The 14,078-nt window shown below is 44.1% G+C and overlaps 2 protein-coding genes across 8 annotated transcripts in view; one reads left to right on the forward strand and one right to left on the reverse strand.

The window, feature by feature from the left end:
* Positions 1-2,131, forward strand: part of CARS2 (cysteinyl-tRNA synthetase 2, mitochondrial) — a 41,558-nt gene extending 39,427 nt beyond the window's left edge. The window contains exon 15 of the mRNA XM_065643472.1: positions 1,907-2,131. Within this exon, the coding sequence (XP_065499544.1) occupies positions 1,907-1,981 (75 nt within the window). The 3' untranslated portion in view covers positions 1,982-2,131. The remainder of the gene's footprint in view (positions 1-1,906) is intronic.
* Positions 2,132-3,134: 1,003 nt separating this feature from the next.
* Positions 3,135-14,078, reverse strand: part of NAXD (NAD(P)HX dehydratase) — a 52,788-nt gene continuing 41,844 nt past the window's right edge. For all 7 annotated transcript variants that reach the window (XM_065658377.1, XM_065658373.1, XM_065658372.1 and 4 more), the window contains 2 exons: positions 9,065-9,185; positions 3,135-5,439 (listed from right to left, as the gene is read on the reverse strand). In XM_065658377.1, coding sequence (XP_065514449.1) covers positions 5,289-5,439; positions 9,065-9,185 — 272 coding nt within the window. In that variant the 3' untranslated portion in view covers positions 3,135-5,288. The remainder of the gene's footprint in view (positions 5,440-9,064; positions 9,186-14,078) is intronic.

The raw sequence follows: 14,078 nt of genomic DNA on the forward strand, positions 1-14,078 counted from the left end.
CTTTTGACCTTTCTGGCGAAATGGCTGCAGCCCCACCACCACCCTTTTGAAGATTTGTTTTGTTTTCTTTTTAAAGAGATTTATGGACATTTAATAACCTAGAGATTTGCCTTAGTCAGGATTCAGCCCATTGCATTAATTTCAAAATTTTTTTAATAACTGGAAGCTTGGCATAGTCTGTCTCCTGCCTGTCCCGGAATAGTTTGCTGCTGAAGACAAAGCACAAGCACATGTATGAGCACACACGGCACGTGTCCAAAGCCAAACTCCTCCTTTTTTTTTTTTTTGCTGATACTGTGGAAGTACCTGGTGGTGCGCTGTGAAGGCTGCCCAGATCCTGCCTTTGCAAATCCCAGAAGAGTCCTGCAAACCGAGCTATGCATTTCCTCACACAGGCCCACTGGAGCACGTGTGCCACAGGATGTGTCCCTACTCAGAGCAGGTCTCTCTCCACCCTTGGGCTCGGCACGAGTCTGCTTGGCTGGGTGGGTTGGCTATTGCCAAAACCCCCATGGTCCTCCTTGTTAATAAGAACTTGAGGAAGTAATTATAATTTATTTTTTCTATGCAGCCTCTGATTTCCAAGAAACTCTTGTGAGCCCCACGACACGCAGGCAGTCATGCATCTGTCGATGTTCTCTCCCTCTGTCACGTGCGGCTGAAGTCAGCAGCAACTTCTGAAGTCCACGTGCAGAAGGAAAAACAGCAGAACAGATGGAGCAAACGAGCCTCATCTCCACGCAGGGCAGACTAGGAACCCCTGGTTTGGGGCTGGGCAGGGAGGGCTTGGCTGCTCTAGGGTGCGAGGAGCGACTTAGTAAATGCTAGTAACTTAATTCCTTTAAAAGTTAGCTTTGTAGGAAGGGTAATTTCTCCTTCAGCTTTTCTCCTTCAGCTCGCAGGTTTGTGATCTCTGTACACTGGCTTCTTCTCTCATGCTGCTCAATGCAGAGAATGTTCTGTTATTTGAAGTTACAGAACTTGCAATAACCTGATGAAACTATGCCCTGGTCTTCCCGTGTCATGCCCAGAGGGGCTGTGGAGTCTCCTTCTCTGGAGACATTCAAAACCCACCTGGACACATTCCTGTGCAGTCTGCTCCAGGTGAACCTGCTTTAATGGGTGGGTTGGAATAGATGATCTCCAGAGGTCCCTTCCAACCCCAGACATTTGGTGACAGTGTGGTTGAAATGCAAGCTAATTTGTGCTACTAAGTAAAATGAAGGAATTGCATACTTATGCATCAAAACCAGTTTTCACTTTAATGTAAATAAAATTCTACATTGTATTCCAGCCTCGCTCATGAGTCAGAACTCATGCAACATTGTCAGGTTTCAATATTCAGATCAACAACTTTTGTTTTATTTTCAACAACTGTAGTCAAGCAGCTGGATCTTAATAGTCAGAAATGCTCAGTTTGACTACAATATTCTCTTTCACAAATACGACAGTAGCGCATTACAGAGATTTACAGCAAGAGGCTACTATCCTAACATTCAGGAGATCAAATGTTAGGCAGTACATTCTCATGCATTAGCCATAAGAAGAGCTGTTTTCCGTGTCCATGAGCCATTTAAATATGAAAATGTGATTGCCTGAGTTTAACAGAAAATACTGAGGTAAGAGACTACACTACACACCGCTGCAGCATCCCTCTCTGAAGAGGTGACATTTCTACTGTGGGTTTTTTCCTTAACAGGGAAGAATTGTCTGGGTTTTATAATGTCGAGTGTTATTAGTAACAATGGCATTTGGGTGGGATGGTATGGCCACCTGTTTTACTGAACTGCATCAATAGCTTTGCTGTATGAAGCCTGTTTAAAACCCTGCGTCTCCAGATACCTACACGTATGTGATACCGGTGGCTCCAGAGTGCAGGGACTGACGCACAAACTTCTTCTTACAGGACAGAGCTGCTGTTTCAACCTGGGAAATCATGGAAGGCAGGCAAGCAGAGCCCCAGACTGAGGAAAAAAGCTGATCCTTCATCCTTGGACTTGTTTTGTTTTGGTTTTCTTTGTTTCAGCTGCTTTGGCAACAGTTGTAAATAGTAACTTTCTAAATAAAAGTCTTTGGAACACAATGGCCAACAAAGACCTAATATAATCTGAGCAAACCTGTTGACACTACTACTAGGTGAGTACCTATGGGCCTGGCAGCAGGTGTGCGCGGGGTGGGTGAAAGAAGCATCCAGAATACAGGGGAGCAGCTTGTGCTGCCCACACAGGGAACGTCCCGGCCCCAATCCTGCGTGCTCTGCTCTCGCCCCCATTGGGCTGAGCTGGTGCTGAGAATTGAAATGTAGTGAAGATAAGAAGAGAGTGAAGACAGAGGCAAGAACTTAGGCCTGCCTCTGAGTGAAAAAACAGTTTTATGCCCAGTGGTTTGAACAATTGTGTTTCCCTCAGGCAGGGAAGGAGGTGATGCTTTTAGCCTTGAAGTGTTTCCTTATTGCAGTGTTGCTGGTTTGGTCCTGTGAGATCTTTAACCGGGATATGATGGTGTCCAGTTATCTGTAAGGTTTGGTATCTCCTCAGCGTGCTTTGGCACAGGATACACTGAGATTTCCCTAGCGCTGGGAGGGCAGCACACTCAGGATCCCTCCACCGGAACTGGAAAGACATCATTAGCATGTGGAGTTATTACCTGTTCAGTTACCTTTTTCCTTTTGCCATGTTTGTGTTAAAAAGTCCGCTGGATGGTGCAGCTGTCAGCAGGCACAGAGCCCTGCCTTGCACGTGAGGCAACCTCTGTTCTAGCGGCTGAGTTTATATGGGGCTTGTACTTTACCTATGGGAGTGCTTTCTTTAAATCCTTAAGAACATGGGTCCAGCTACAAGGAATTTAATTTGAAAATAAAGCTCTCGCAAGTCATCTGCTTGACGGGATAAAGGCTTGCTTTGGTTGAGAATAAAAGGTGCGGCTGTTTTTCTGCTCCCTTTCTGGGTATCGGTAACCCTAGAGAAGATGGGGGAAGGTCTCTGTTAGCACTTTGGCAGAGGCTTATTTGACACTGTTGGTATTTTAAATTTGCGAGCGACTGTATTGCTCTAGTCAGCTAGAAGGAATGGGAAACAGTCAGCTCGGCTTCTGTGGGAAATGCGACTGGAACACACCAAACAAAGTACACACAATTAATTTGCTATTATTTTTATTTCCTACCAAAAGAAACTGCTACATTTCCAGAATGTTTAAAAATTGTAACAATTTGTATACATTAGTGAATAACAAGAATTACAACTTCTGTGTAGATTTAAAGCCAACACGGCAGGTGGAAATCTGTACTGAGCTCTGTTAATTGACTGACTCGCCTACAAATGCCATTTAGATAATAATACCACTGATGGTCTAAATACAAAAAAAAAAAAAAGAGAGCTCATTTTAAAGGAAATCCAGTAGCTGTTTTAAAATCAGTTTTAACTTTCTGATTTTATTTCAAAGGAGTCAGGCTTCTCCAATAGTTTTAGGGGGAAAAACAACAGTAGCTAAGTTTCCCCAAAGATGTAGACAGTTTACAAAACTGCTTAAATTAAACACCAAAACCCATCTCTTATGAGTCGACATTGCTCTAATCTAAAAAGTCTGTGAACCCTCATAGACCAAAATGAGCAAACATTTAAAAACCTATTTTTTTAAAATAGGTAATTGGTTTAAAAAGAAAAACAAAACAAAAATGCATCGGGGTGAGGTAGTAGTCACAGTGCATCCAGAAATATCAACTATAAGGGCTGAAAGGAAACACTTGGAGCAGCCTTTCTAATTGCAAGTGCTTTCTGTGGGCAGCTATTGCAAGGTACCAAATGCCATCTCATGTATGCACAACATCGTACGCTCATCTAGAGCTGGATCAGTGGAAAAGAGGGGCTGCAGTGAGTATATAACACCTGTTGCAATAACGAGACACAGGATATGCTTGTTCCCGCACTTTAACGAGTATATATGCTTGGAGCTAGATCGCAGTTTTAAGGGCAGAACCCACTTCCAGACCTTACGGGAAGCTGTGTAAATGTACTTCGTGTGAACCTGCCCCCCCTCTCCATATTGGTTCAATCCCTACAAGCTTTGACTGAATTTCCACAAATCTAAGAAATGATACTGTGCAAAATCCCACACAACTTCCCCTTTATAACAAACACTCATCTACTCAGCCAGCCAGGACTTCTGTTGTTAAGGCCATACCTGTCCTGCTAAGGACCGAGTAAAAAGCCCCTAAGCCCAGGTGCTGCACTCGGAGCTCAAACACCGACCATCGTTTTCCTATTCCTGCCTTTGACTTGCAGCGTCCGGCTGCCTGCACAGCACTGAGAGCGCGCGGGTATGTGCTGCTGTCTGCCTTTTGCTCCTGATTCAATTCCTATTCCCGCTGGTTAATAAAGAGCCACCTCTGCAGCTGTACACCCGTTGCCTCAGAGCTGTAACGCAGCGGGCGAGGTTTAAAAGCACTTCACGCTTCCATGATCACTGAGAGTGTCACCAGTTAGTTCAGTGAGGAATCAAGAAGTTTCTTACCCCACCTCGTACCTCTCCAAATGATAATTTCACCAAGTTCATCATAGCGAGTTCTAGAAGAGTCAAGGCCAGTTAAAGGAAGAGAAAATATTTTTTCCACATAAGCATAATTACTGCTTAATGCTAAGACACCTACAGTATATCCTTATTCTACCATGGGGGAACTTTTTCCAAAAACACCCAAGACATTGCAGGAAGGGGTGTATTCTTGGAACAGACGCTGCCTCTGGGACTGGGAATGGGAAAAGGCAACTAATTACATTCAAAAACTACAGCAACTCTCATGCATTCCCTTTCCAAAGAGGCTGACTTCTTGCTTCTTAATATACGAGCATGGCAAAAAAATGAAGTGCAATAGCTAATTCTAGACAGAGGGTCTAAGAACATGACAACCTTGGTGCAATCCAAGAAATTCGGTTGAGCTGGTGGAAGAAATTTATCTAGAGTATCAAGTGCATTTTTTTTTTTTGCTGTTCACACTTTAGTTATTGCTCAATAACTATCAAAAAGAACAGAGGAATACTTTCAGTTTAGTTTTATTATATTATAACAGATCTGCAACTACAGCTTATTTCAGCCAAAACATTTTTGTATTCCAAACTCTTAAAAAATATCTACATTAATCATATTTTTCTATTCTTAAAAATAAAAAAATCTACCTAGCATACCAATGCTGCTACAGCACTTGAAAGGGTGCGTTACTTATGTAAATTCTACGGTAAATGTAATTACTCTTGCAGTCATCGTTCTTCCGTGTCATCTTCTCTGCTGCTTTGGCTTCAGGTTTCAAAAAGTTTGTTGAAAGCTGTTCCAACTTCTGAAACCATGTCGGAGGCAGTCATTGAACGTCCAAATTTTTGAAAGGCTTGGTGGTTAGACTGCCTCGTAAGAGAGCAAGCTCCAAACGCAGCCACTAGAAAGGGATTTTGACTACAAGAAAGAAAAAACCAAAACAACAAAACAAAACACAAACAACAAACAGAAAATGCAACGTTAAAAACAAAATCTGAACACTTCTGTAATTCATAAGGTGGTGGACATAATCTTTGTACCCACGAATTTTTGTCAGCATTGTTGGAAAGGCCTCTTAAGCAAACATCTGTGTTTCTCAGACTCTTGCACTGTAGAGCATCTTTGGCTGAATTTATTTTTTTTTTTAACAAATACTTCCCCTGGCACAGCATGTGACCGACTGAGCAGCATCACTAGGGCTGAAGGATGCAAAAGGAAGACGTGCTTAAAAGCGGGTAAGAAGGTTTTCCACGTCGAGTTTTACCAACGTGAAACTCCAATCCTCTCATTCAGAGGAAGACTGACGTCTCGCCCGGCTGCCTTTCCAATCCCTCTCCTCCCCACTCGCTGGGTAACTCTGTTTTGTATTGCAGGGGGTGGGGGAAGGACGTGGGCACGTAGACTGGAGATGATTTTTAACAGGGCCCAAGTCGCTGCTCCGGGGCCTTCATTAGATCAGCTTAAAAGGGACAGTTGTAGAACACAACAGACACTAAGGCACATTCTCTTAGTGCCTCCTACATGCTTACAAACTGCCTAAGAGTGTCCCCAGCCCCAGATCCCCAAGTTCTGAGCCTCCTCTAGGCAGGCAGGGCAGCCCTGCTGCCTCCAGAGCCCCTTCTCGCAGGCTGGGCCACAGGAGCCACTGCTGCTGCCTTACAGCTCCAGAGCAGAGGAAAACAACCGTGGAATAATTCTGCAGCCAGCCCTGGGCTCCAGTTGCTGCTGGTCAAAAACCTAAGAGAGCTCAGCCCTGGCTGGGACACAGCTGTCCCACTAGGTCACTAAGGACCTGCTGACTCATGTGCCAAGGAAGTGCTTTGTGAAGGATCATGATATAAAGCACAGGTGAAACAGAAAGTGAGTTTACAATTATAGAATCATAGAATGTCCTGAGTTGGAAGGGACCCACAAGGATCATCGAGTCCAACTCCTGTCCCTGCACAGGACAACCCCACAGGTCACACCATGTGTCTGAGGGCTTGTCCAGTCTCTGCTTGAACACTGTCAGGCTTGGGGCCGTGACACCTCCCTGGGGAGCCTGTTCCAGTGTCCACCACCCTCTGGGGGAAGAACCTTTTCCTCACATCCAACCTAAACCTCCCCTGGCACATCTTCCTGCCATTCCCTCAGGTTCTGTCACTGGTCACCAGAGAGAAGAGCTCAGCGCCTGTCCTTCCTCCTCCCCTTGTGAGGCAGCTGTAGCCGCCATGAGGTCTCCCCTCAGTCTCCTCCAGGCTGAACAAACCAAGTGACTTTAGCCATTCCTCACATGGCTTCCTCTCCAAACCCTTCATCAACTTTGCAGCCCTCTTCTGGACACTCTCCAGTAGCTTTATGCCCTTTTTATCCTGTGACGCCCAGAACCGCACACGGTGCTCCAGGTGAGGCCGCACCAGTGCAGAGCAGAGCGGGACAATCCCCTCCCTGCCCGGCTGGCCATGCTGGGCTGGATGCACCCAGGACACGGGTGGCCCTCCTGGCTGCCAGGGCACACTGCTGGCTCGTGTTCAACTTGCCCTTAGGTGTTACCAGGGCAGCTTTGAGTATTTTTTCCTTGAAAACATCAACTTCATACACTCATCAAGGTGCAGGAGTGATTATTTAAGACACCTTGAGAATCAACCCTGGATGCCCAAATACTGCTCTGAAACGAAAGCTGTGCACAAGCTTCTGGGCTGAAGACATGTGAAGCGCGTAGTTCTAAGGTTACCGCACAACCAGTCTGATACAGACCACACTCCAAAGGTATTGCCTCAGCATCCTCTCTACTTAACGGGAGAATCCTACCTACTACACCACTAGCACCCCTGAAAGCCAGTGCAATCTTTTGTTTCAAAATCCTGCTCTGCACAGACCTGTTTTGAAACAGAGCCAGGCCCAAGCATGGAAGGACAGGCTGCACTGCCGGCAGTGCAGCCACCAAGCTGATGCCCCGATTCACGGAACCCAAAAAGCTCCTCCTTTCCTGTAACAAACGCCCAAGATACACAGGATTGGTAGAGCAGGTGTTTCTGAAGGGTCATCTTAACACCACCACAGGAGAAACAATTTATTGCTGATGCCAATTATACTCTCCCACTTCATAAAATAAAGCAGTTTCTGAGCCAGCTGTTTGGAAAAGCCACAGGAGCCCAAGTAAGGAGAGGTTGGAAAACAGGTGCTGCGTTTGTTAATCTCTCCAACAATTTAATACTGATCTGTTGTACACTATGCAAAAATGAAGTCACACTTTTAATGAAGTAAAACAAAATTCCTTCTGTACTGGCAGCTGCAACTTCAGATAAACAATCTTGGTTTCATTTTTCATTCTGGGTATGTTGCATTCCAGGTCTGGTTCAACTGATCCCTCATTCTTCCCCGGGCAGCTACTGCAGTGCTCTCACAGTAACGCAAGCACGGAGTAGTTAACTCCCATGGACACCTTTCAGTACTTAAAAGGGGCCTATAAAACAGATGGGGACAGACTTTTTAGCAGGGCCTGTTACAACAGGACAAGGGGTAATGGTTTTGAACTATAAGAGTGGAGATTCAGGCTGGACAGGAGGAAGAAATTTCTTACAGTGCGGGTGGTGAAACACTGGCCCATGTTGCCCAGAGAGGTGGTGGATGCCCCATCCCTGGAGACATTCCAGGCCAGGCTGGACGGTCTCTGAGCAACCTGATCTAGTTGCAGATGTCCCTGCTCACTGCAGGGGGTTGGACTAGATGATCTTTGAAGGTCCCTTCCAACCCAAACTGGTCTATGATTCTGTGATATGTGTGCATCTGCATGTAGCATCCGAGACTACAAAACCTCTCCACTCCTTGAGCTTCAATTCCTCATTACTTATTGGCAAGATGGACTGCTATTCTCGAACAGCTTGCATCAAAGTTCTTTTCAACTTTATTTACAGCAGCGACTGTCACAGAAATACTACATGACTAGATGGACCAACCAGTTGGACAGGAACTGACATAATTTAACAAAAGAGCGAACAGCCCACTCCAGCTGCATGGCTGCTTTATGTACAACCAAACTGAACTGCCGTTTGGCCTTAAAATGGTTACCCTCTTTGAAATCTTATTTTATTTGCAAGTTTCAACTTACCTGCCCCACTGAATTACTTGGGTGCAATGCAAGAGGATTTACCAAATTACAAAAATAAATCTAAATGACATGTTTTTTGAATTACAGAGAATTACAGTCACTGCCACTGACTACCACTTATTTATTCTTCATACTTTCTGCTTGTATTCAATTGTTTTGAAAACACATGCTCCATATATACATATATATATGTCCTTGGAAACTGATCCAGGTTCACACCGTTCTTCTACCTCAAACTTGGGAGATGTTAGATTACTGCAAAGTCTGTCTTATTAAAATTCTAGCTATTATGTAGACTGCTCTAGAACACCCTTACGTTTTTTAAAAGTACATGGATACCTTAGTCCCAACGACTCCAATTTCGTTTGGAAATTTCTATAGCAGGTCTACAAAAGTTGCTACAGGAGAACACAGACTCACGAGAATGAAGAAGTTACTAGTTAATATTCATACCCATTTGTTTTTTCTGCTCCAGCAAGGAATGCCCAGTGCGCTAAGACTCCAAGAGAACCAGACAGGAGGTCTCCCTGTCCACCACATCTTCGGTTGCTTCCTTCGTGACTGCACACAAGTACTACAAACAAAAACCACAAAACAAAGTCATATGCATTTTTTCTACAATGATATCACTGTAGCTGTGAGGGTTTTAACCTCTGAGGCACACAGCGATTAACAGGGGACAGATTAACCACAGGCAGCAGCATATGCTGAAATACACTGTTTTTAAAAGAAAATTATTGCATTAACATTTAAAAGATACCTTTCTAATTGCTTTTCAATCCTTTACAAGTGACACTGCACAACTGCACACTTTCTCCACTCGGCCTGCACAGAAGATTCAGTCGCTAATGAGTTTAGTGGTTCACATGAACTGATGCTGCCACGACGACCAACCACCCCAAAATGAAGCAGGTCCCTCCACAAAGCCATTGTACAAACACAGCCCTCCAGAGCCTCTGAGCTTTGGAGTTTACAAATGTAAACCAAGGTGTTTCACAAAGAGCAAATGCAAAATGGAACCAAAATCTCAGATCTTCTGCCATGCCCATCAGAAAGATATTTTACTGAAACCCGCCTTTTCCTTAGGCTTTGTAAAAACCAGATGCAAAGAGAGATCTCTTCTTCTGCCCATCAACAGTGTCCTGAGTATCCAAATAAGCTTCTGTCAGCAGTGACGCGGCAGGTAGGCTCTGTCAGAATATCAGATGTTACATTTCTATTTTACATATACAAAGGACTGTGCTCAAATTCATCTCTTTGTGGAGCTTTAACTATGGAGAACATTCAAATGGTTTCACTAAATCAAACTCCTCCGTTCTCCACTCCCAACAAGCCCAAGCAGGAAGCCTGAAGGACACATAAGACACACCAAAGGAAAAGAGCATCAGTTGTGCTGCCCTTCTCCGAACCCTCCTGTGGGTCTGTATCTACCCTCAGCTTTCCTTCTTGCTAGGCTCCGAAAAAAAAAAAAAAACAGGAGAAATTTATTTTCGCCTCCTAGGAGAACAGAAGAGCTGGCAGAATCACTGGGGGCCAAGGAGCGATCCTTCGCATCTCCAGTCAGCTACTGGGGAGCTGCTCGGGTCCAGGACTGTGCACACAACCATTTCTGAGCTCCTGAGCGTGCCAAGGACACAAGCAGAGTACAAAGCAAGATGTTGCTTGGACAACAAGCTCTTACCTCAATTTTCTCAAGTCACCTCTCAGGTGTATGAACAGAGCAGCCCAGGTGTTTTACAGGGAGTACTACCCATATTTTAAAAGGATTTTTTTTTTTTTTTACAAAACAATGGGAAAAAAAAATCTGCACAAAATTGCAGGACTTAAGAAGGTAAACCTTCTTAAACAGCAAGAGGTGGAAAACTACTTAACACAAATAAACCCTTTCCAGTTCATTAGCATAGTTCATTTCTGCTTTTTGTTACTCAGTGCAGCAAGGAATTGCGCTTCACTCCCATTCCCTACCGACTCTTCCAGCAGTGATTGCTGGAGGCCAGGCAGTTGTGCGTTTTTGCTGCCACTGGGAGGGCAAAGATTCATTAGTCACCATGAACACAGCAGACACGGCTGCAGCGTTGCCAGCAGTTAATTTTCCCACTCACTCTTCTCTCCCCTCCCCCGTCCCTCCCAAATTAAGATTCTGGATGTGTTTCTCAGTGAGCAGTAGTTAATGTCACATTTCACAAGTGTGATGCTCTTCCGAGTTAGCTATTTGAAAAAGGTAGGCCCTTTCAGGTGGCACGGCTTATTTAAAGGAAAAAAAAAAAAAAACCCACACCACAGTGCTTTGGAGAAATTACCTCTAATTCTGCTACTTTGAAGATGGTATCTCACAGGATTTTCACTTTGAGGGCTTGAACTCTTGGCAGGAGGCAGGATGGAAATCCTCTGTTCAAAAGCTTTGGGGCCTTCTGACTGACAGCTGAGCACAAGCCCCTGCTTATTAGCTGTATGTCACCATCTGCCACTATTCTCTAGCCCCACAACCTTCCAGGCAGTTTTGAGCTGCACAGGAAAGCAAGATCTCCTCAAACTAGGCCAATTATAATACTCTGCTATATATATATATATATAAAAAAAAAGTGGTCTTTTGTTTGTGTGTTGGGTTTTTTTTTTCGTTTGGAAAAGTAAGTCTCAAACATGTGCAACTACCTCACAGGCAACAACAAAAGCAGACCTTTGTACTCTGCACAGAGATGCTGGAAAACAAATCCACGCGACAGCTTCAAAGAAGCAGAACCGCAGGAAATTCACTTCAATGAGGAGGGAAAGGTATAATGCTCGGGCAATTCTCGCACAGGGGCTCAGTTCCTCAAAGAAGATCTCAAAATAAAAGGGAGATGAACACGACAACAGGCAATGGGAAAAGGAATCAAAACCTCCTCTGAAGTATAGCTGCTGTTAAGAGCTTTTAAAATAGAAGAAGGAATCCCACACTACCATCTAGACGAAGTGGCACGCTGCCAAATCTGCACAGGACAAAGCCTGCCTGATGCTTTTCCCAGCCTTCTCCTAGAACAATACAAATCAAACTGCCGTCCTCCCGCTCCCCCAGTCCCACATCCCCCACCAAACGCCTGTGACCTGCTGCGAAGACAGCTCAAGCAGATCTTTAAGGACCACGGGGGTGATGTCCTTGTGCGCTGCGCTGAGCCATGATAACCAGCGGCAGCATTACAAGACCTCGGTTAGATGGCCATGACCAAACAGCGGCGATGCTGAGAAGGCGGGTAGTTCTGTTCCCTGGAGAGATGCAGAACGATGTATTTACATGAGGATGAATATTTTTCGGGCCATTGCTCAGTGAGGCTACACCACGTTCAACTAGGGATGAACATACACATCAGAAAACCTAGAAAACGTGGTTTGCGGAATAGCGGAGGAGACCAAGACAACTGGATGCTGAACCGGGAAACTGCAAAGACTGAAATCACCACAATGTGCCAGTGTTGAAAGGCAGCAATGGGGCCACTTAAGGTCAATTAGCCTGACACCACCCCCAACCGAAATAACGGAGAGGTTCATCTGTGGTTCAACTGACAGACCTCAAGAGATAGAAACACACAACCAGTGCTGGTCACACTGGCTGCTGGGGCAGGGTGTCTTGTTTTGGTTTTTAATAGGTCTGGGCTACCAGATCTGATGTAATTATTTATGGAGTCTCCTTCTCTGGAGACATTCGAAACCCGCCTGGACACATTCCTGTGTAACCTCACCTAGGTGTTCCTGCTCCGGCAGGGGGATTGGACTAGATGATCTTTTGAGGTCCCTTCCAATCCCTAATATTCTGTGATTCTGTGATTATTTCACAGGGTGATGAATCCAAACAAACAGAAGCAAACCAACAAACAAAAAAACCCCACCACGACCAACAACAGTAAGCCACACCAAACCTCCAGTGTAATTAATAGAGTGTCTTTTAATGAAAACTGATTTGTGCCAAGTAACATCCTGAAAAAAACCCAATTCCCTAGCACTTACCCATGGAGTATATATATACTATCATAATAAAAGGCTAAATGAAATAAAAACATTGTTGTTGAAAAAATCGCTGAATGAAGTATGGCAGGGAGATCTGCTTGAGTCAGAACCACCACAGCCCTATTCAATAGTTTCCAACATAATCTCAGGGATTAAACAGCCAGAACCGTACGCAGCAAATGTCCCTCACATACGGTCACCTGGATTTCCTGCTTACCTAAGTCCATCAGAACAGTTTGTACTAAAGTAAGAGTGCAACAGAAAAAGAGAAAAAAAAAAAGCCGTCATACTGACAGAACATTGCAAAGTAGAAATTCAAGAGTTTTAAGTCCTAAATAATTAAAAATTCTATACCAGACTTCTTGGGTACCTATGGCAAAGTCATGTAGTAGCTCTATGCTTAATGTATTTCAGGCCATAAAATAAGTTATTATCACTCCCTTTTCAGCAGGCCTTGAAGATAAGATAAACATTAGCATTTGGAGAAGCATTCAGACCATGGTATCACGCTTAACTACGCCGTTGCCAGCAAGTTTTAAGCTGAAGGAACTTGCAGCTCAAACTGTGCTGGCAGACCAAAAGCCCAGAATGACCCATTTAGGAGTACTGTATGCTTAATTAGGGGAAAAAAAAAAAAAAAGCCTGTTATGTAACTGAAAATAGTTGCCCTCTCTTTGAAAGAAAAAGAAAATGGAATTTAGTAGTTTTGGTGAGATCAAGCACCGAGTTAACGTGGAAGCACGAATTTTGCTCTGGCTGTACACAGGCAGCCCTACTTACAACAATGGCTCCTCAGCACATTAGTTAGAAAAGCAAAGGGCCACGTAGTATAAAAAGTAATGTATGTCTGCATGTTCTTGATTCACAATGTCCACACAGTAGTGCGTTTTTATTTAGAACACAAAATGTGAAATATGGGATAGCCAGTTATGGCTTAACACTTAATACCGATGATGACAAAGGTTAAGGAACCTGTGTGAAATGGCACGCTTACTGAGACTGCAGACCAGAAGGCAGGCTGGAGATTAAAATTTAATTCTTGAATCTCGGACGTCCTGAACAAGTTATCTGCACTTGTTTTCCTCTTACAGAGCAGGAATGCTACACTTTAGGATCCTAATGTGCACAGGGATCCGTACATGGAAGGTACGATCATTCCGACTTCTGATATGATCCAACTGGATTAGATCAACTAACATCAGCTACCCCACGGAAAAACAAATACTCTCATTTAATTAAAAGGTTTAAGATTTCCCTTTTCTATGCAAAATAACGTAGCTGTCAAAGGACCACTGTGCTCCACCAAAAGCAAGATTCAGGTTTAGAATAATATCAGATTTGAGTAAAATCTTCTACCAATATACATCTCTGACCTGGCAGATATTTAAGCTAGTAAGAAATTTATCTTTTTCCTTTTGCAAGTTAATTCACAAAACTACATAGCTGGAGATTGTGGACTCCCAGAAATATGTCCCAGGTTACATAC

The sequence above is a fragment of the Caloenas nicobarica genome, chromosome 1, assembly GCF_036013445.1.
Source record: "Caloenas nicobarica isolate bCalNic1 chromosome 1, bCalNic1.hap1, whole genome shotgun sequence".
NCBI classification, from domain to species: Eukaryota; Metazoa; Chordata; class Aves; order Columbiformes; family Columbidae; genus Caloenas; species Caloenas nicobarica.